This window comes from Coregonus clupeaformis, chromosome 27 (genome assembly GCF_020615455.1).
Source record: "Coregonus clupeaformis isolate EN_2021a chromosome 27, ASM2061545v1, whole genome shotgun sequence".
Taxonomy (NCBI): Eukaryota; Metazoa; Chordata; class Actinopteri; order Salmoniformes; family Salmonidae; genus Coregonus; species Coregonus clupeaformis.
Genome location: NC_059218.1, coordinates 28,586,624 through 28,609,660, shown reverse-complemented (window position 1 = coordinate 28,609,660; position 23,037 = coordinate 28,586,624). Strand labels below are relative to the sequence as shown.

At 43.7% G+C, this 23,037-nt stretch overlaps 2 protein-coding genes across 4 annotated transcripts in view; one reads left to right on the top strand and one right to left on the bottom strand.

Moving 5' to 3' along the window:
- The window catches only part of LOC121541707 (3'-5' RNA helicase YTHDC2-like), a 30,869-nt gene extending 25,307 nt beyond the window's left edge, over window positions 1-5,562 (top strand). The window contains exons 23-32 of one of the 3 annotated variants that reach the window (XM_041850959.2): window positions 79-287; window positions 545-740; window positions 2,013-2,119; window positions 2,301-2,420; window positions 2,540-2,751; window positions 3,274-3,487; window positions 3,607-3,813; window positions 3,915-4,097; window positions 4,295-4,366; window positions 4,636-5,562. In XM_041850959.2, the coding sequence (XP_041706893.1) occupies window positions 79-287; window positions 545-740; window positions 2,013-2,119; window positions 2,301-2,420; window positions 2,540-2,751; window positions 3,274-3,487; window positions 3,607-3,813; window positions 3,915-4,097; window positions 4,295-4,366; window positions 4,636-4,641 (1,526 nt within the window). In that variant the 3' untranslated portion in view covers window positions 4,642-5,562. Of the gene's footprint in view, window positions 1-78; window positions 288-544; window positions 741-2,012; window positions 2,120-2,300; window positions 2,421-2,539; window positions 2,765-3,273; window positions 3,488-3,606; window positions 3,814-3,914; window positions 4,098-4,294 lie in introns of those variants that run through there. The other 2 variants (XM_045208113.1, XM_045208114.1) reach the window with 2 other exon arrangements.
- A 553-nt stretch (window positions 5,563-6,115) lies between these two features.
- LOC121541706 (vasotocin-neurophysin VT 1) lies at window positions 6,116-7,710 on the bottom strand. Its single transcript, XM_041850958.1, has 3 exons — window positions 7,515-7,710; window positions 6,807-7,008; window positions 6,116-6,584 (listed from the first exon to the last, which is right to left on the bottom strand). The coding sequence occupies exons 1-3, from the start codon at window positions 7,632-7,634 to the stop codon at window positions 6,445-6,447; spliced, it is 462 nt and encodes a 153-aa protein (XP_041706892.1). The 5' UTR covers window positions 7,635-7,710; the 3' UTR covers window positions 6,116-6,444.
- Between the last annotated feature and the right edge of the window lie 15,327 nt (window positions 7,711-23,037).

Below are 23,037 nucleotides of genomic sequence, written 5' to 3'. Positions count from 1 at the left end.
CACGGCTCTCTCGAAGGACAGCTCCCTCACAGAAAAATCAAACATTGATTCCTTTTCCATTGTGTTTTCCACCACCAGGCTTTGTGCGGGCACGGGGCGGCGGGGACATCCGTGACGTGAACCTGAACTCTGAGAACTGGTCAGTGGTGAAGGCAGCACTGGTGGCCGGAATGTACCCCAACCTGATCCACGTGGACCGTGAGAGCTGCTCTCTCTCCGGGGCCAAGGAGAAGAGGGTCCGCTTCCACCCCACCTCCATCCTCAGCCAGCCACAGCCCCACAAGAAGGTAGCTAGCACACATCCTCTCTCCAACTACTTGACCTATTTCTTATTTAGCTCCTAGTGGAGCAAAGGGTCTTCAGTGAACCCTGTTTAGGGCAGTTTTCTTAAAAATACAGTAGGTGCTTCCTGTCTTCATAATTTATTTATTTTTACTCTATGCTTACATTCAGTCCAAACCATATATACTCAAACCCTATTAACCCAAACCAACCCTGACTCAAAGCAACAAACTAAAAACATGTTTGTACTTGTATCTCTTAGATCCCCCCAGCCAATGGTCAGGTGGCGGCCGTCCAGTCCCTTCCCACCGATTGGTTGATCTATGACGAGATGACGCGAGCCCATAGGATAGCCAGCATCCGCTGCTGCTCTGTGGTCTCCCCCCTAACCGTAGCCATCTTCGGGGGTTGTGCCAAACTGCCCAGCACAGCCCTACAAGAACCTGCCATTCAGAAAGGTAGGGTTATCTAACTGAAGGAAACATCCTTTACTTTTACATTTTAGTCATTTAGCAGATGCTCTTATCCAGAGCGACTTACAGGAGCAATTATCCTTTGCTACACATTGTCTTTCCCAACACCCCTTATTTTAATTGAATTAAATTGAAGAATTGAATTACTCAAGTCTTGCCTGTATTTGTAATACACTTAAAGGGATATTTCACCCAAATTACATATTGGTTTCCTTACCCTGTAAGCAGTCTATGGACAAGGTATGACAGTAATCCATGCTTTGGTTTAGTTTCCCTGGCACTGTTTTCACATGCTAACGTTTTAGCATTTGTGGCGGAAATCCCATTTAATTAATGGGACCGATTTTAGCATTTTTCAAAACATATATAATTGACTTTGAGCTTCACAATCAATTTTAGATACTTTCGGATGATTTGGACATGATGTGCGAAAAATGCTAATATCGGTCCCATGACTTGAATGGGATTTGTGCCACAAATACAATAACATTAGCATGTGGAAACCGTGCCGGGCAAACTAAACCAAAGCATGGATTGCTGTCATACCTTGTCCATAGACTGCTTGCAGGGTAAGGAAACCAATATGTCATGACTGCTCCAAAGAGACTCTTGTAGTTAGGGCTGGGTGGTATATCGTGAATACCGGTATGGCTCCATATACCGCTATGGATTTTTACAATATAGTCTATAACGATAGGTTGATCCAGTGCTAAATAAATGAAAGTTCTACAAATTGGACTACTTCTGTCAGTTTTGTCCTAGTTTGGTTGTGTATAAAATAATCAATGGAGAAATCTCATAAAACCACTAAGAATCAATTTGTTGCCATCATAGGGTCAAGCACTACTCTTTTAATCTATTTAGAACTTTTATTCAGAAGCATAAAATACTGCGAATTATGGCCAACATGAGAAAATGTTGTGATATGATATTTTGGCTGTATCGCCCAGCCCTACTTGTAGATATCACTCTCTGCCTGTATGGTCACTAGTTGACGTGTATTCTGTAAATGATGAAACCTAACCTCCCGAGTGGTCTAAGGCACTGCATCTCAGTGCTAGAGGCGTCACTACAGACCCTGGTTCGATTCCAGGCTGTATCACAATCCAGCCATGATTGGGAGTCCCATAGGGCAGCGCACAATTGGCCCAGTGTCGTCCTGGTTTGGCCGGGGTAGGCCGTCATTGTAAATAAGAATTTGTTCTTAACTGACTTGCCTAGTTAAATAAAATACAAATACCTATGTTCCTGCTGTAGATGACATGTTGAATGAGAGCAGTGACAGTGAGATTGAGGATCGCTCCACGGCCCACCTGGCTCAGATGAAGATCGACGAGTGGCTGAACTTCAAACTGGACAGAGAGGTGAGGACAAAACTTGGTTATTTTGCAGTGCTGATGTGCTCTGTATGTACTCAGTGCCTTTCAAGCAATACAACTGGGCTTTTCATTTCAACAGCAGTTTTGCATCTAGTGTTCATCTTATCTGTATAACCCACTCTCTCCTCCCTCACTACCTCCCTCCCTCCATCCTTCTGTCTGTCAGATGGTGGGTCTGGTGTTCCAGCTGAGGCAGAAGTGGCACGGTTTGTTCCTGAGGAGGATCCGCTCCCCCTCCAAGCCCTGGTCCCAGCTGGATGAGGCCACCATACGGGCCCTGGTGTCGGTCAGTTCTACACTCTGACTTAAATTATGAAAGAAATACTGGAAATACCACAGTAAATGGGCCTGTAAACCTGGTAGCTGTACCTGTCACTGACCCATACATCCCCATCCTGTCTCCAGGTGCTGGGGGCTGAGGATCAGACTGCGGGGCTGCAGCAGCCCACAGGGATTGGCCAGAGGCCCCGGCCCATGTCCTCTGAGGAGCCCCCCCAGACCACCTCCTGGAGGAACGCCAACAGCAGGAGGACCCCCGGCCCCACAGCCAGCCCTGACACCCCAGAGCTCCCCGACGAACCCCTCATCCCCACCCCCTCACACACAGTCACAGACAGGTGGGGAGAGGGGGTCAGTATTTACAGTACAATGCCTTATAGCAAGGGGCGGCAACAGGCAGCCCGCAGACCAAAACCGGCCTGATATCATTTGTTTTGTGTATTTATTTTGGCGGGGGGGTCAAAAAAAGAAATCACTAGGAATTCAGCTAAAAATGTGCTTAATTTAGGAAATCTGTTCCCAAATATTCCCACGAATAAATAAAATACAAATAAAAGACGTGATCATGTCTCAATGTAATCAAGGTATGAAGTGATTGTTATTTTCAAATACAATCTATTTTTGGGCATAGTTGTGGTCAATTTGCAGTGTAAAAATTATTATAATTATGTTCCGGCTTCCCGACCATCCGCTCCGACAAGAATCCGCCCATGGCTGAATCTAGTCGCCCACCCCTGCCTTATAGGTTAGCGAAGGCTATATCAACCTGTTAATTAAATTTTTTGTAAACCTGATCTATGTCCAGTTCCAGGCCAGTCCTCTAACCCCCCAGACCATCCACCCCTCCCCTCTTCCTCCAGGTCTTCCAAACTCTCCCCTTCCTCCAGACTCTCCCCTGCCTCCAGACTGTCCCTTGCCTCGGCCCTCCTGCAGCCCAAAGCCCCCCATGGCAGCAGGGACAAGGGCTCCAGGCGCTCCACAGATGACCACTCCTCCGCCACCAAGTCTCCTGAATCGTCTTCACTCGGCTTCCCCAGCCCCTGTCCCAGCCCCTCCCCCACCTCATCAGGAAAGGTACACAAATAACCAATATCTTTATTACTACAGGTTTGGCTCCAGCAACAGTTGAAGTCCTTTATCCCAGTGTGTAACTCTAAATCTATCATAGTTTCTTAACTCAACGTCTCCCTCAGTGCTCCATGTCTCCGTCCCCGCGGCCAGGCGGTGCGCCAGTGCGTTACTTCATCATGAAGAGCAGCAACCTGAGGAACATTGACATCTCCCAGCAGAGAGGCATCTGGTCCACCACGCCCAGCAATGAGCTCAAACTCAACAGAGCCTTCCTGGAGAGCAGCCTGGTCTTCCTGGTCTTCTCTGTGCAGGGTTCCGGACACTTTCAGGTGTGTGTGTGTGTGTGTGTGTGTGTGTGTGTGTGTGTGTGTGTGTAAGTGAGAGGAAATGGAGAATTGGCAGACTAACATGTCATTTTCGTGCCGCTCAGGGCTATGCGCGGATGACATCGGTCATCGGGCAGGAGCGCTGTCAGGACTGGGGCTCCTCAGGGCTGGGGGGGGTCTTCAGTGTGGAGTGGACCAGGAAGGAGAGCCTGCCCTTCCAGTGTGCCCACCAGCTGCTCAACCCCTGGAACGACAACAAGAAGGTGCAGATCAGCAGAGACGGACAGGTGGGTTACCTGACTAACATCAATACAGTCACATCTCCAAAACACACCCATTAAAATGCCCTCCAAGACATCAAGTGAGATGACTGGTTTATTTGTCGGGGACGATGCACAACCAATATATTGCTAAATAACTCATTTTGTTTTGCGTCTCACTCCCCTTCCTCACCTCTCCTCTCCCTCTCTGCCTCCTGGTGTAGGAGTTGGAGCCCCAGGCTGGAGGCCAGCTGCTGCAGCTGTGGGAGAGAGACTCAGGGAAACAGCAACACGAGGTACAACAGGCCCCATCTTTATCATCAGAAAACCCCAGGTTACACACAACGTGACTCCAGAAATATAATTGGCACAGTGTTTAAGGAAATCTGACAAAATAACTGCTCACTCTTGGATAGTCCCATTTCTCATTTTACAATGCACCAAACTGTAGTTTAATTTTACGGCGCCTTGACCTGTTCTTTTTCTATGCCTATTTGATAATTTGTTATGAAATACCATTACCAGTTGGCAATGTGGTCATTACATGTATTTCCTCCCTCTTTAGCCATGAGAGATTGCACTGCTTGCACTGACCTTCAGGACCTCACCACTTGATTTGGCTATGTGTCATTATAACAGATCGAAGACAGCATTATAACAGATCGAGGGCTAGTTTTATTCCTAAATGTGTTTTGAACCACCTCCACACACACTTCTTTTGTCAGTGGTCCACAACCAGTTACCCAATGTGTTTGTATTTGGCAAAAAAAAAACAATAATTGTAACTGGGATTCATGTTCCGAAGTTGTTAACCTTTTCAGATGCTATAATGTTATGTTCAAGAATATCTAAGTGCAGAAAGCTGTGTTTACATGAAGTGACCTCACGAGAGAAGTTCTGTTTGTTTTTAATATTCATTTTCCTGGTTTGTTTTGAAGCAAATTATATATATGATGACTCCCAGTGACATATAAGGGACTACAGTGAAATGTAATGATGATTGGGACATTCAGTAAGGAATCGTGTTTTTTTCTATGCTTCTCACAGCACAAATGAGCACTCCATGGCACACAATGTCTTGAATGTTATGTGTTAACAACATGTTTGAATGTGTGTCACTGCACAATGTCGCCCAGACTGGAGCAACCGAAACCATAGCAACCATAATGTAACCTTGTACTGTAGCTAAGCTGTGCCTGGTGAGACCTTACTAGAGGTCATGTCTTTCTCTGTCAACGGCCGAAATGTTTGTTTTTATTCATTTCAACGGATTTATGATCTTTTGTAAATGTATTTAAAGAAAAAAAAGAATTTTATCCAGTTTTGGAATGTGAAATGTTCCAACGGAGTAGTTTTTTTTGTATCTGTTCATTTTAGCCCTGGTAAATCAGGGGGTTACATATTACGTTTGACTGACAAGTCTGTGTTCGTTTGACCCATTTTTATGTTTGTATTATTGAAGTAAGAAATGGATATAAAGAATTTATCAATACCTGTCAGCTCTTTTATACACCCACATTGTAGTATCACCTGAAAGGGAAAGTTCAAGATTATATTATGACAAATCTTAATAATTTGGTGGGTGCTTATTTGTCCTATTTCACACATGTACAAGTGTGTATTAATACGCATTTGTGAATTGTAAATGCATATTCCACTCTCCCTGAGACACCCTCGGAGAGTGGGGTCACTGCCAAGGTCGGCTAGTATCGACGGTGAACCTGGGCTAAATTAGTGTTAAGTGCCTTGCTCAAGGGCACATCGGCAGATGATTCTCCTTGTCTGCACGGGGATTCGAACTAGCGACCTTTCGGTTACTGGCCAACCGCTAGGCTACCTGCCGCCTATAAAATAAAATAAAATATTTCCTACCTATGTGGTATTCCAGACTTGAATAAAAAAATGTGGTCCATAGGAATGCAAATCAATTAATGAATTTAGACAGAATTATTGGCACCAACCCCTTTGATTTTGTGGTGAACGATCCCTATAAAGCTGCTGTTTGCCTGTTACTGTACCTCTCAGTAAGCCATAGAAAATACACATTTTAATAGTGCAAGAAAAGATTTATTTACTACATATTTACATTCCTTCCACCCCCAGTAGATTGTACAATGCATATTTGAATTGAAGCATTAGAAATGACAACTTACTGATGGCTACTGAGCACACAGTAAACATTAATGTAGAGCTGATAGTTTTCCCCCTTATGTAGCAAGCCCACTCTCGACCTCTGCTGTGTGTCTGTCTCCTGTTGTATGTGAAGAATGTGTGTATGCTGTGTGTGAGATTTGTTTTTGCAGTAGTAGTGAATGTGAAATGGTGAAGTTAGGCTATTCTGGGTGTGTTCACGTGAGGGACGGCCAGTGGTTGGTTACTGAGGTCTCCCCCTGCTGGTGGCATGCAAGATCCGTAACAGGTCTCCTGTCAAACCGCCCATCAAGGGAGCGTTCTGTTCGCTGGGTGGCTGACGTTTACTGTCCTCTAGGCAGTCTGGGTCTAGCACACAACTCTCTGTAGAAGTAGGAAATAAATGAATCATATAGTTAACAAAACATCAAGATAGATTAAAAAAATAAAATATTTAAAGTGAAATCATAGTATTATGGCTAGTGGATGATGCTAAAATATTTGGTTCAAATAAGTACACAATAAGTCACCTCCCATTAGTAAAACCAGTAAAATATTCAAGCAACTGTTTCAAAGCTCACCATTTACGGTCTTTAACCGTCTTACCTGAGTCACAGCAGACCCCGGGTGCAGCACAGCTTCCCTCAGAGCCACACACTCTTCCTCCAGCCTCGCAGGGGGAGGGCAGGTAATTCTCCTCCACACAACCAGCTGCCTCTGCGGAGCCCACGTAGCAGCCCATCCCCTCCCCACAGCAGATACTTGGGCCAAAGCAGCGGCCCCTGTCCCCGGGACCACACGACATGCACTGGAAATGAAAGCATCCATTGTTAATCACTGCATAAAAGCGCGATTACGCACGACCATAGCGCATTGGAAACACGGCTACACAACACCTGAGTGTATCATTCCCGCTGATTACTGCGTTTCAGTGGTTGAAATGAATAGTATCTAGACTACTTTGAGTCTAGATTGAATATTGCGAGCATGAGCAAGTAGTCACATGAAGGACCATTATGTCACCAAAATCATCCCTATTTTGAGCAATGAATGTCTGGCAGCATATAGGCTATCCACATGAAGCTGCTTTGATTCTAATCGGACATAATTATTTTATTTTCATCTATAGGCCTAACTGATTAGAATAAATAGGCTACTTAATTTAAACAATGGATTATTTGCACCAAGAAGGTTTCTTAAAACACCAAAGGACTCGTTACCATTCCGAACAACCAAATTAAAACCAATCAACTGTTAGTTGGAAACAAAATTGAGTGACTTTATTAACCATTTTAAATCGACGAATAAACTCACCTGTCGTGGAAGATCAGGAAAAGAGCGCTTCCCGCCTCGCGGACAATTCTGGATGTAGCACGTGGAGGAGAGCGCGACGAGCCCCAAGACGCACAGCAGTGGAAATGTAGAATATGGCATCTTGTTCAGTCTAAAGTGCTTCGTCCAATTGCTACTATCGGCTACAACTGAACTCTTTCAAAGGGCTCGGTTTTTCTTTTCGAATTTCTGCTAGGAACTTTCCGTTATTTATATGGATCGTCCCAACTGATAAAGCTTACGCTTTGCGCCTACGTCATCCCAACCCTTTGCATCTACCTCCATGGGACCACCCCCAATGTCCGATCTGATATCTGATGACTCAACTGTCAAAATTAATCTCTCTCCCATTGGATTAAAGAAAGACTATTAGAATAGACGAATGACACTGTTAGAATAGATGGATGAGACTAACCCTTTGACACTGTCTGTCTGTATGCTTGAAGGAGTTGTCTGGAGAATGCCCTTTACACCTGTCCACTGTCAGACCAAATGGATATTGCCTTGAAATTATGTGACACCATGGACTTTCCAATAAGATGCATTACAAAGAAATGGAACCATTTAACTCCATATAATGCCAATGAGGTCAATAATTGTGTCTAAAACATGATACTAAACCTGTATTTCCATAACATACAAGATAATTTGTTCTCAACTTGCATTTTAGGTAATGCAAATAGTCTCCCCTTAATTAACCCTTTGCATTCCAATCATAGGACAAGAGACTGAGAAGAGGGATGGCCAAGAAAGAACAGTGAAAATAGAAACAGAAATAGGGAGTGATAGAGAAATGTGAAACAAAAGGTGTGACATTGATCCAGAGTGAAGTGCTTGTGACAGGCTATTAGACAGACAGAGCAAGCAGTGAAGACCCAGATTGATGAGCTGCATCAGAAATCTTCTTTGTTTATGGCACATCAAGCAGGACCTCTGATCACGAGCAGAAGATGCTGTCAGTCCCTTTACAGGGATGCCATGGCTAATTGCTCTGAATATTTATGACTGTTACACTAAACCAGCCATTCATATGTGAGGCAGCAAACGAAATGGAGAAACAGTGAGAAGCCATGGGGAGCCATCAAATGGAAGGAGCAAAAATAATATCTACCCCCACCCCCATGGCTGTATGGTAATGATGCGATGTCACAAATACAGCCAGTACAACTAGTACAGTTTAGTACATCACATGGGTTGGGAGAGGATACAGGCTTCCTAATGATATTGCAAGATTAGCCAATGGTGCAGCTTGGCACACACATTTCTTAGACTGGTATTTAGTATTTTATTAGGATCCCCATTAGCTGTTGCAAAAGCAGCAGCTACTCTTCCTGGGGTCCACACAAAACATGAAACATGACATAATACAGAACATTAATAGACAAGAACAGCTCAAGGACAGAACTACATAATTTTTTTTTAAAGGCACACGTAGCCTACATATAAAAACATACAAACAATCTAGGTCAAATGATTCCATACATAGTCTACTGTAGAGCTATGGCAGTGGTGAGATAACTGGGAAAGAAACAACAATTCTGAATGTAACAATCGTCTATATGAGACTAGCTCTCGAATACCTTGAAATAAACCTTGAAACCAACCATATCAGTAGGACATGACATGGACAATTAAAATAAGCTACAGCTAGTGTAAGGTTTTAAACACAACCATGTTTATGCAGTGCCATTTGACACATTATTTAGGAATAAATCAAGCTATTGGAAATTCAAATGGGCCTTTCTAAATTAGTGTTAATTCTCAATGTCATAACAGGTGGCTTGTTGTGTATCATACTGGCATTGGAATAGTAACATCTCAATAAGGGGCTCGTTACAGCAATTACTCAGAAAATAAGTGACAAACGAGGCATCAAAGACCACCTCTGAAGAGGGCCAGAGGTCAGACTCCAACGTAGAGATGTGCCAGGGGACAGTGTGTGCCTGTGTGTGTGTGTGTGTGTGTGTGTGTGTGTGTGTGTGTATGTCTTTGAGTGTGTCTTTGCGTGTGTGTGTGTGGAGAGAGAATGAGAGACACTCATTGTACAGCACTTACAGTGCATTCGGAAAGTATTCAGACCCCTTCACTTTTCCAGATTTTGTTAAGTTACAAGCCTTATTCTAAAATGGATTTTTGAAAAAATATATCCCTCATCAATCTACACACAATACCCATAATGCCAAAGCAAAAACAGGTTTTTAGATTTAGATTTTTTAAACGGATCACTTTTATATAACTATTCAGACCCTTTACTCAGTACTTTGTTGAAGCACCTTTGGCAGAGATTAAAGCCTCGAGTCTTCTTGGGTATGATGCTACAAGCTTGGCACACTTGTATTTGGGGAGTTTCTCCCATTGTTCTCTGCAGATCCTCTCAAGCTCTGTCAGGTTGGATTGGGAGCGTTGCTGCACAGCTATTTACAGGTATCTCCAGAGTCCAGGCTCTGGCTGGACCACACAAGGATATTCAGAGACTTGTCCCAAAGCCACTTCTGCGTTGTATTGGCTGTGTGCTTAGGGTCATTGTCCTGTTGGAAGGTGAACCTTCGCCCCCAGTCTGAGGTCTGGAGCAGGTTTTCATCAAGGATCTCTCTATACTTTGCTCCGTTCATCTTTTCCTCGATCCTGACTGGTCTCCCAGTCCCTGACGCTGAAAAACATCCCCACAGTATGATGCTGCCACCACCACCATGCTTCACCGTAGGGATGGTATTCTCTTTTAAATTTTAAATATGGTACTTTTTACCACTTTTTTGGTGATATCCAATTGGTAGTTACAGTCTTGTCCCATCGCTGCAACTCCCCTACGGACTCGGGAGAGGCGAAGGTCGAGAATCATGCGTCCTCAGAAACACGACCCCGCGAAGCCGCACTACTTCTTGACACACTGCTCGCTTAACCCGGAATCCAGCCACACCAATATGTCGGAGGAAACACTGTACAGCTGCGACCGAAGTCAGCGTGCATGCGCCCGGCTGCCACAAGGAGTCGCTAGAGCGCGGTGGGACAAGGACATCCCAGCCGGCCAGACCCTCCCCTAACCCGGACGACGCTGGGCCAATTATGCGCCGCCTCATGGGTCTCCTGATCGCTGCCGGCTGCGACACAGCCCGGGATCGAACCTGGATCTGTAGTGATGCCTCTAGCACTGTGATGCAGTGCCTTAGACCGCTGCACCACTCGGGAGGCCCGTAGGGATGGTATTGGCCAGGTGATGAGCAGTGCCTGGATTCCTCCAGACGTGACGCTTGGCATTCAGGCCAAAGAGTTCAATCTTGGTTTCATCAGACCAGAGAATCTTGTTTCTCATGGTCTGAGAGTCATTTAGGTGCCTTTGGCAAACTCCAAGCGGGCTGTCGTGCCTTTTACTGAGGAGTGGCTTCCGTCTGGCCACTCTGCCATAAAGGCGGAGAGTCTTGGTGGTTCCAAACTTCTTCCATTTAAGAATGATGGAGGCCACTGTGTTCTTGGGGACCTTCAATGCTGCAGAAACTTTTTGGTACCCTTCCCCATATCAATGCTGTCTCAGAGCTCTACGGACAATTCCTTCGACCTCATGGCTTGGTTTTTGCTCTGACATGCACTGTCAACTGTGGGACCTTATATAGACAGGTGTGTACCTTTCCAAATCATGTCCAATCAATTGAATTTACCACAGGTGGACTCCAATCAAGTTGTTGAAACATCTCAAGGATGATCAATGGAAACAGGATGAACCTGAGTTCAATTTCGAGTCTCATAGCAAAGGGTCTGAATACTTATGTAAATAAGGTATTTCAGTTTTTTATTTATAATACATTTGCAAAAATGTCTAAAAACCTGTTTTCGTTTTGTCATTATGGGGTATTGTGTGTAGATTGATGAGGAAGGTTTTTTCTTTAATCCATTTTAGAATAAGGCTATAACGTAACAAAATGTGGAAAAAGTGAAGGGGTCTGAATACTTTCCGAATGCACTGTGCAGCCGACAGAAACCTTGGTGACATCAAAAGCTTTGACGCTGGTTCATGCTACAGCCTATCATGCCCTTACAATTTCTCCCTGTTTTAACTGAAATATAAATGTTAAATGTCCTCATTCTTTAAAAAGTTATTCAATAAATAATGTATGCGTTAAATGTATTGATATGCTTTATAAAATAACTTAAACTAACAATTCATGAAAAAACATTAAGGCCTAGATTCAATCAAATCAAGTGTTAATGGCGACAGCAGACACCCGCATAGCGGATGTTTTGGTTGGAGGTGGAACTGCGTTGGAGCTGTCCAATCGGTTAGCAACTGCTCTTGCGATCATTGTTATGAAGCCACACCTGCCCCACTCACGTTAGAAGTTCAGAACAAGAAAGTGTAGGCTATATATAAATAATTACGCTCAAATTGAAAAATAATTCACAAAATAATGAGGATTTCTATCATCTTAATTAAGGTGTGGATCACATCTCACATTCCAGTGTTCAAACTTGTAAGCAATGCTGCATGGGATTTCTGTTAATGCAACTCTGTGCAGCCAATGGCAATGTTGGCTTTAGGTATAAGCTAATGCCAGGAGCCACTTGTGGATTTGACAGCTCTAACGCAGTTTCATCTCCGACACGGCCAAAACAACAGCTATGCAGATGTCGGCTAAAGAGCCCTAAATCAATCTATTTTTTCTGCCCTTTATCATGGTTTTTGCTTGAACAATCTGTTGTCTATCATGAAGCCCTGTCATTGAAATTATTCACTATATGAAAATGAGATTTTCGTTCCACAATATTCTATTTGTTTCTGAACCTTGAGCACGGAGCTGGAAACTTTGCAAACAACCTCTTCTATAACTCCCTCCACATCTTTCAGTGACTCTATGTCATGACACACTTCATTTCAATTTGACAATCCACTTAGCAGGACCAGCGGCCTCTGGCACACGTCCTCTACTTTGAGAAGGACAGAGGAAACAAAGTAATTCTGAAATCAGGACATAATTGAATAAATGCGTCATACCCACAATGAACCATGTTGCTTGTGGCCTAGACAATGTCTTTGCCAAGAAACTAAACCCTGCGTCACGCATATTAGAGAGTTTTAGAAGTACTACACAAGTTCAGAAAGGCATAGGTTATGCACGCCTTCTTGTATAGCGGTAAAGAGGTCAATTCAACTCCACCAAAACAATGGAATTGCCATGGAAATGCGTGGGGGAAAGACCCTTAGTCTCCTCATTGCCCACAGCAGAATTAGACTACATTTAGTATATTGTTTATATGTGTATTTCACACTATGTTGAGGTAAAGATCGGAGTATAATGCTTGTACGGATGTCAACCCCAAACACGTGTTCATGTCATCGTTACCAATCAACTGCATTACAGTTAGAAATGAATTTGACTACCGCCACCGATTTCCGTATGCTAGCTATGCTAACCAGTTTATACAAATGGGAGTTAGCATTTAGCAGTCACTTCTTCTAAACCTGAAAAGGGACAACTTCTACATGTTATGCAGCAAAAACAGCCAAATATATTTAAGTAACCACATTATGGGCCTGTTACAATACATCAATCACGACGTATTTGACGAATATCCACTTTGTTAGATCAGATTTGTTGAATGTGCGCCAATCTGGTCAATGGAACATCTGCATCCATTGACTCCTTTACCGCATCTATTCAGTTGTCTCTGAGTGCAGTGAATGCAGCGAAAGAAGGAATCTTCCAGTTATGTAGCTAGCTGCAATAGAACCAGAGAGACAGATATGAAACGTTTTTAAATCTGGTATAAAAAGTTTAACTTCATAACTCCCCAAAAACATTTATTTTACATCAGTACTTTATGTTGACATTGTGCAGAGCTGACTCTAGATAGTGGACGGACAATGACAGCAAATATCTAATATGCTTTAAAGGCCACAACACACAAAGCATGATCTTTGCTCAGGATTTTACTAATTTCCTTCAAGGTGACTGAAGGAACTATCCTTAGCTGGATGGGCCCCTGAACCACATTGGTAATCTCACAGAGAATGATTTTAAAGAAAAAAAAAATCTTTTTTCTGATGGGTTGCAACAATTTTCATTACATTTTGTTCCCTGCTCTTTATTGTGCCTGTTTAACCTTTGACCCCAACCAAGGTGACCAAAGGCCTTGATCAAAGGGACATGATGTATGGGGTTGATTAAATCATTTAATACAGGGTAAGATTGGGGGTTGTGTGTTTTTTTATTGGGCACAGGGGAGGGAAGTGTTTTTTTCCCCCTGATTTACATTTGCCAATTTGTAGATTTTACTATATAATGTCCTCATCTGCTTTCATGCGCCTCCCCTATCAAGGTGGTTTGGTACTTCCCGTATGCACTACGCTTTTCCACGTGCTTACTATACCACAGGTCAGTATAGTCTACCATTCAACTGTCTATCCTGCCCTCTATCTACAGTGCATTCGGAACGTATTGAGACCCCTTGACTTTTTCCACAGTTTGTTACGTTACAACCTTATTAGGAAATTGATTACATTTTTTTTTCCCTCATCAATCTACACACAATACCTCATAATGACAAAGTGAAAGTTTGCCAAAAGGCACCTAAAGTACTCTCAGACCATGAGAAAAAATATTATTTGGTCTGATGAAACCAAGATTGAACTTTTTGGCCTAAATGCCAAGCGTCACGTCTGGAGGAAACCTGGCACCATCCCTACGGTGAAGCATGGTGGTGGCAGCATCATGCTGTGGGGATGTTTTTCAGCGGCAGGGACATGGGAGACTAGTCAGGATCGAGGCAAAGATGAACAGAGCAAAGTACAGAGAGAACCTTGATGAAAACCTGCTCCAGAGCACTCAGGACCTCAGACTGGGTCGACGGTTCTCCTTCCAACAGGACAACGACCCTAAGCACACAGCCAAGACAACGCAGTAGTGGCTTTGGGACAAGTATCTGAATGTCCTTGAATGGCCCAGCCAGAGCCCGGACTTGAACCAGATCTAACATCTCTGGAGATACCTGAAAATAGCTGTGCAGCGACGCTCCCCATCAAACCTGACAGAGCTTGAGAGGATCTGCAGAGAAGAATGGGAGAAACTCCACAAATACAGGTGTGCCAAGCTTGTAGAGTCATACCCAAGAAGACTCAAGGCTGTAATCGCTGCCGAAGGTGCTTCAACAAAGTACTGAGTAAAGGGTCTGAATACTTATGTAAATGTTATATTTCCGTTTTTTATTTTTAATAAATTAGCAAACATGTCTAAAAACCTGTTTTTGCTTTGTCATTATGGGGTATTGTATGTAGATTGATGATTTTTTTTTTTTTTGTGTAATCAATTTTAGAATAAGGCTGTAACGTAACAAAATGTGGAAAAAGTCAAGGGGTCTGAATACTTTCCGAATGCACTGTATAGTAAACAATAGTGGTAGTTGGATAATTTGTCCAGATCTGCAATACGTTAACTAGCAATCATACCACACACAAAATCATTCAAATCTTCACTAATTTTCTATATAAATCCACAAGATAGAGGAATAGCTGATAGGCAGCGGAGAGGCCAGGTGCGTCATTGCGCATGAAAGAACAGTGAAGACACACAGCTCAAAAAGCTCCCCTATTGAGCTTGTTTTGGGACAATACAATTATCATACCTAGACTAGCCTACAACACTCCAATTCATAATTGCATTATAGTTTTGAAGTGAAAATATAATTTTAATAATGGCCCGAAAGCCCTCTTATTTGAATGTTTCATTCGATTTGGATCAGTTGTGGGTCTACTCTCGACAGATTATAGAAAGGCACAGTAGCAGGCCAGTCTGGCTGTATATTTACTTCTGATACTGATGCGTTGTCTGTTGCAGATCATCATTCTCCTATATAGTGTGGTCACCTAGGACTATGCCCCCAGCAGGCCCATTCATTCAGGAAAGCTTAACATGCGTTCTGCGATCCGAGTGGCTATTCCTCGACCTAGAATCTAACGCTTCAATATAGCCTAAATATTTGTCATTTAACTTTGAAAATGTATTACCTTTTATGTGTGGCATAAACACAACTAGTCACAATGTTTTAATCTGATTAGGCTACTTCAAAAGTCTCCTGTAGGCTACCTGTGCATGTTCATCCACTCTAATATAATTCCAGCATCCAAACTGTGCAACGGCCATTCGATTAATGGTTTAATTACATTCGGAGATTCTCAAACCAAGCCTTCATTGGTGAGCAGGGATGGATGTATTTTCTGTTTGTCGAGATTGACACACTCTACTTGATTGTGGTGTTGAAAATGCAATAATCGGTATGCAGTTATGCGTTGCTTATTGGTTGTGTGTGGTGCAGTGGCACAGAAACCTGTTGGTGGTAAATTTGTTGCATATATTTTATATAATTATAAATACAGCATAAAAATGTGGAAAATCTGATTTTCCCGCTGATCATTGTCTGCAGCAGGGTCTGATCGTAGTGTAATGAGACAGGCAGGGAGAGTGAGCTCGTTCATGATGGTCGGCGAACCCGCAAGCTTCTGGCCTGTTAGCCCTGCGTGGCATCGACAGTGCCACAAAACCATGCTGAAGTGGTAAAGTCGTTATGTATGGTGGCAATAATGATTTTGAGTAATTTTTTTGAAAGGGGGGTGTGTGCAAAAATGTTTTACAATACAAGGGGAGGGTCATGGGAAAACATTTTTAAAGTTGGGGAGGGGTGTGCATTATTTTTTTTTACACCGGAGTTGGACCAGCCCCCACCCCCCGAGTAAATTTCTAACTGTCCCTAAAGGGCCCGGTGATGGGTCTCTACTAAGTTAACATATTGAATTGTTTTAAGATTGTCATACTGAGGACCATTTAGCCATTTGATTTTGTATTTAAGGACCCCTTTAGGTATAAAAAATATATATATACAGTACCAGTCAAAGGTTTGGACACACCATTCAAGAGTTTTTCTTTATTTTTACTATTTTCTACATTGTAGAATAATAGTGAAGACATCAAAACTATGAAATAACACATATGGAATCATGTAGTAACCAAAAAAGTGTTAAACAAATCAAAATATATTTGATATTTGATATTCTTCAAATAGCCACCCTTTGCCTTGATGACAGCTTAGTACACTCTTGGAATTCTCTCAACCAGCTTCACCTGGAATGCTTTTCCAACAGTCTTGAAGGAGTTCCCACATATGCTGAGCACTTGTTGGCTGCTTTTCCTTCACTCTGCGGTCCAACTCATTCCAAACCATCTCAATTGGGTTGAGGTTGTGTGATTGTGGAGGCCATGTCATCTGATGCAGCACTCCACCACTCTCCTTCTTGGTCAAATAACCCTTACACAGCCTGGAGGTGTGTTGGGTCATTGTCCTGTTGAAAAACAACTGATAGTCCCACTAAGCGCAAACCAGATGGGATGGCGTATTGCTGCAGAATGCTGTGGTAGGCATGCTGGTTAAGTGTGCATTGAATTCTAAATAAATCACAGACAGTGTCACCAGCAAAGCACCCACACACCATCACACCTCCTCCTCCATAATTCACGGTGGGAACTACACATGCGGAGATCCTCCTCCTCCAAACACGGCAAGTTGAGTTGATGCCAAAGAGCTCGATTTTGGTCTCATCTGACCACAACACCTCACCCAGTTCTCCTCTGAATCATTCAGATGTTCATTAGCAAACTTCAGACGGCCCTGTATTTGTGCTTTCTTGAGCAGGGGGACCTTGCGGGCGCTGCAGAATTTCAGTCCTTCACGGCGTAGTGTGTTACCAATTGTTTTCTTGGTGACTATGGTCCCAGCTGCCTTGAGATCATTGACAAGATCCTCACGTGTAGTTCTGAGCTGATTCCTCACCGTTCTCATGATCATTGCAACTCCACGAGGTGAGATCTTGCATGGTGCCCCAGGCTGAGGGAGATCGACAGTTATTTTGTGTTTCTTCCATTTGCCAATAATCGCACCAACTGTTGTCACCTTCTCACCAAGCTGCTTGGCGATGGTCTTGTAGCCCATTCCAGCCTTGTGTAGGTCTACAATCTTGTCCCTGACATCCTTGGAGAGCTCTTTGGTCTTGGCCATGGTGGAGAGTTTGGAATCTGATTGATTGATTGCTTCTGTGGACAGGTATCTTTTATACAGGTAACAAGCTGAGATTAGGAGCACTCCCTTTAAGAGTGTGCTCCTAATCTCAGCTCGTTACCTGTATAAAAGACACCTGGGAGCCAGAAATCTTTCTGATTGAGAGGGGGTCAAATACTTATTTCCCTCATTAAAATGCAAATTAATTTATAACATTTTTGACATGCGTTTTTCTGGATTTTTTTATTGTTCTGTCTCTCACTGTTCAAATAAACCTACCATTAAAATTATAGACTGATCATTTCTTTGTCAGTGGGCAAACACTTTTTCCCTCACTGTAAAGGGTGAGTGTACAGCTTGTATAACAGCGTAAATTTGCTGTCCCCTCAAAATAACACAACACACAGCCATTCATGTCTAAACCGCTGGCAACAAAAGTGAGTACACCCCTAAGTGTAAATGTCCAAATTGGGTCCAAAGTGTCAATATTTTGTGTGGCCACCATCATTTTCCAGCACTGCCTTAACCCTCTTGGGCATGGAGTTCACCAGAGCTTCACAGGTTGCCACTGGAGTCCTCTTCCACTCCTCCATGACGACATCACGGAGCTGGTGGAAGGCAGTGGTAGTCTTGGAGGTGTGTTTGGGGTCGTTATCATGTTGGAATACTGCCCTGCGGCGCAGTTTCCGAAGGGAGGGGATCATGCTCTGCTTCAGTATGTCACAGTACATGTTGGCATTCATGGTTCCATCAATGAACTGTAGCTCCCCAGTGCCGGCAGCACTCATGCAGCCCCAGACCATGACACTCCCACCACCATGCTTGACTGTAGGCAAGACACACTTGTCTTTGTACTCCTCACCTGGTTGCCGCCACACACGCTTGACACCATCTGAACCAAATAAGTTTATCTTGATCTCATCAGACCACAGGACATGGTTCCAGTAATCCATGTCCTTTGTCTGCTTGTCTTCAGCAAACTGTTTGCGGGCTTTCTTGTGCATCATCTTTAGAAGAGGCTTCCTTCTGGGACGACAGCCATCCAGACCAATTTGATGCAGTGTGCGGCGTATGGTCTGAGCACTGACAGGCTGAGCACCCCCACCCCTTCAACCTCTGCAGCAATGCTGGCAGCACTCATACGTCTATTTCCCAAAGACAACCTCTGGATATGACGCTGAGCACGTGCACTCAACTTCTTTGGTCGACCATGGCGAGGCCTGTTCTGAGTGGAACCTGTCCTGTTAAACCGCTGTATGGTCTTGGCCACCGTGCTGCAGCTCAGTTTCAGGGTTTCAAGTGCCATGTTGAACTTCCAGTGACCAGTATGAGGGAGTGTGAGAGCGATGACACCAAATTTAACACACCTGCTCCCCATTCACACCTGAGACCTTGTAACACTAACAAGTCACATGACACCGAGGAGGGAAAATGGCTAATTGGGCCCAATTTTGACATTTTCACTTAGGGGTGTACTCACTTTTGTTGCCAGCGGTTTATACTCAAATATTAAAAAAAAATGTGAGGGGTGTATTCACTTTTGTGAGATACTATATATATATATATATATATATATATATATATATATATATATACAGTGAGGGAAAAAAGTAATTGATCCCCTGCTGATTTTGTACGTTTGCCCACTGACAAAGAAATGATCAGTCTATAATTTTAATGGTAGGTTTATTTGAACAGTGAGAGACAGAATAACAACAACAAAATCCATAAAAACGCATGTCAAAAATGTTATAAATTGATTTGCATTTTAATGAGGGAAATAAGTATTTGACCCCCTCTCAATCAGAAAGATTTCTGGCTCCCAGGTGTCTTTTATACAGGTAACGAGCTGAGATTAGGAGCACACTCTTAAAGGGAGTGCTCCTAATCTCAGTGTGTTACCTGTATTAAAGACACCTGTCCACAGAAGCAATCAATCAATCAGATTCCAAACTCTCCACCATGGCCAAGACCAAAGAGCTCTCCAAGGATGTCAGGGACAAGATTGTAGACCTACATAAGGCTGGAATGGGCTACAAGACCATCGCCAAGCAGCTTGGTGAGAAGGTGACAACAGTTGGTGCGATTATTCGCAATATGGAAGAAACACAAAAGCACTGTCAATCTCCCTCGGCCTGGGGCTCCATGCAAGATCTCACCTCGTGGAGTTGCAATGATCATGAGAACGGTGAGGAATCAGCCCAGAACTACACGGGAGGATCTTGTCAATGATCTCAAGGCAGCTGGGACCATAGTCACCAAGAAAACAATTGGTAACACACTACGCCGTGAAGGACTGAAATCCTGCAGCACCCGCAAGGTCCCCCTACTCAAGAAAGCACATATACATGCCTGTCTGAAGTTTGCCAATGAACATCTGAATGATTCAGAGGAGAACTGGGTGAAAGTGTTGTGGTCAGATGAGACCAAAATCGAGCTCTTTGGCATCAACTCAACTCGTTGTGTTTGGAGGAGGAGGAATGCTGCCTATGACCCCAACAACACCATCCCCACCGTCAAACATGGATGTGGAAACATTATGCTTTGGGTGTGTTTTTCTGCTAAGGAGACAGGACAACTTCACCGCATCAAAGTGACGATGGACGGGGCCATGTACCGTCAAATCTTGGGTGAGAACTTCCTTCCCTCAGCCAGGGCATTGAAAATGGGTTGTGGATGGGTATTCCAGCATGACAATGACCCAAAACACATGGCCAAGGCAACAAAGGAGTGGCTCAAGAAGAAGCACATTATGGTCCTGGAGTGGCCTAGCCAGTCTCCAGACCTTAATCCCATAGAAAATCTGTGGAGGGAGCTGAAGGTTCGAGTTGCCAATCGTCAGCCTCGAAACCTTAATGACTTGGAGAAGATCTGCAAAGAGGAGTGGGACAAAATCCCTCCTGAGATGTGTGCAAACCTGGTGGCCAACTACAAGAAATGTCTGACCTCTGTGATTGCCAACAAGGGTTTTGCCACCAAGTACTAAGTCATGTTTTGCAGAGGGGTCAAATACTTGTTTCCCTAATTAAAATGCAAATCAATTTATAACATTTTTTACATTCGTTTTTCTGGATATTTTTGCTGTTATTCTGTCTCTCACTGTTCAAATAAACCTACCATTAAAATTATAGACTGATCATGTCTTTGTAAGTGGGCAAACGTACAAAATCAGCGGGGGATCAAATACTTTTTTCCCTCACTGTATATAGCTCAGAGACTTTCAACGTGGCACCGTCATAGGATGCCACCTTTCCAACAAGTTAATTTGTCAAATATCTGCCCTGCTAGAGCTGCCCCGGTCAACTGTAAGTGCTGTTATTGTGAAGTGGAAACGTCTAGGAGCAACAACGGCTCAGCCGCGAAGTGGTAGGCCACACAAGCTCACAGAACGGGACCACAAAGTGCTGAAACTCGTAAAAATCGTCTGTCCTCTGTTGCAACACTCACTAACGAGTTCCAAACTGCCTCTGGAAGCAACGTCAGCACAAGAACTGTTCGTCGGGAGCTTCATGAAATGGGTTTCCATGGCCGAGCAGCCGCATACAAGCCTAAGATCACCATGCGCAATGCCAAGCGTCGGCTGGAGTGGTGTAAAGCTCGCCGCCATTGGACTCTGGAGCAGTGGAAACACATTCTCTGGAGTGATGAATCACGCTTCACCATCTGGCAGTCTGACAGACAAATCTGGGTTTGGTGGATGCAAGAAGAACGCTATCTGCCCGAATGCATAATGCCAACTGTAAAGTTTGGTGGAGGAATAATGGTTCGGGCTAGGCCTCTTAGTTCCAGTGAAGGGAAATCTTAATGCTACAGCAAACAATGACATTCTAGACGATTTTGTGCTTCTAACTTTGTGGCAACAGTTTGGGGAAGGCCCTTTCCTGTTTCAGCATGACAATGCCCCCATGCACAAAGCGAGGTCCATACTGAAATGGCCTGCACAGAACCCTGACCTCAACCACATCGAACACCTTTGGGATGAATTGGAACACCGACTGCGAGCTAGGCCCAATTGCCCAACATCAGTGCCCTTCCTCACTAATGCTCTTGTGGCTGAATGGAAGCAAGTCCCCGCAGCAATATTCCAACATCTAGTGGAAAGCCTTCCCAGAAGAGTGGAGGCTGTTATTGCAGCAAAGGGGGGACCAACTCCATATTAATGCCCATGATTTTGGAATGAGATGTTCGACAAGCATGTGTCCATTTACATTTGGTCATGTAGTGTATGTTTTGAAGTGTCTGTCCTATATCTGAGATATAAGAAAGCTCAGGAATGATTTTTTACTGTATACCTTTGACGTGGTAGCTGGTTCGAATACCCGAGCCGACAAAGTGAAAAATCTGTCGATGTGCACTTGAGCAAGAGGGCACCGTATTATTATGGCTGATCCTGTATAACACTTATACAAAAGGGAGGACAGACATTTATTCAGTTCCAGTGTGTAGGTTGAAGCAACAATTATTGGTAAAGATGTATTTTCAGTACTTGAATCAACGAGGAAGAAACACGAGATATGGTGTATCATTCAAAGATGGATATATGACTATAGGGCTGTAGGGAGAAAAGAACATCCCAACTTCCCCTCCAAGGACAGTTCTGACTCACGCTTCGTCTCCTTCTGAAAAGGAAGGGTACATGACGTGGAGGATAGAGACACGGTGTAAGGCACGGAGACACGCGGAAGGAAAAGGGATAAGACAACCTTAAGAATCTCTTAAAATCACTGAAAGCAAAGGAGACAGGTGCAAGATAAAAGCATGTTAAACAATTCACTAGCGACCACATTCCAAAGTGACAAATAACACCTTTTGCAATGGCAAAATGTCATAATTTCTGTCACGTTGAGGCTATGCAATGCCAATTGGGAAACCCAACATGAACATGACGGTCCAAATTGGTGTGTAGAAATGATCACCTTCCTCCATTCCTCTCAGTTATGGGGCATAGGGCCAAGAGTTTTTCCTGACCAGGTCAGACCAACTAAGGTCTGGTTATGTAACAGGGGGTTCAGTGAACTACGCTCGCGTGATGAGTAACCTTTCCTTGAGACCTGACAACTTGCTTTAGTTTCCCAAGCTAATGCCTAGGCTTTAGCTCAGCATGCTAACACAGTCTTGCATTGTGCAGATGACCCCGGTTTAACCACAGTTGGTCAGTCAGGTCAGTGGGTCCGCTGGCTTACACAAACGTGGGCAAAGGGCACGGACAATTTCATTGTGTTGGTGCATGCTGTTGAGTTACGAGGACACCTTCAAAGCGACATTGCAAAGCTTTGACCTGCGTAGAACGAGTAAACATGATGGAGAACAGTTTTTAGGCTCATCCAGAGATGATGATTGTAACCCTGCTCTCTATAAGAAACAGCTGACATTGTGAGGTGAAGTCTTTTGTCTATTGAGAAAACCATGAAACACTGTCACACTCAACGACCTCATTCAGAGACATAAGTAAAATGTACAGCGATGCACC

Coding starts and splice junctions, on each gene's coding strand:
- LOC121541706 (XM_041850958.1), bottom strand. CDS start 7,634: ATGCCATATTCTACATTTCCACTGCTGTGCGTCTTGGGGCTCGTCGCG. Junction 7,009..7,514: donor TTCCTGATCTTCCACGACAG/GTGAGTTTATTC, acceptor TTTCATTTCCAG/TGCATGTCGTGTGGTCCCGG. Junction 6,585..6,806: donor CGGGGTCTGCTGTGACTCAG/GTAAGACGGTTA, acceptor CTACTTCTACAG/AGAGTTGTGTGCTAGACCCA.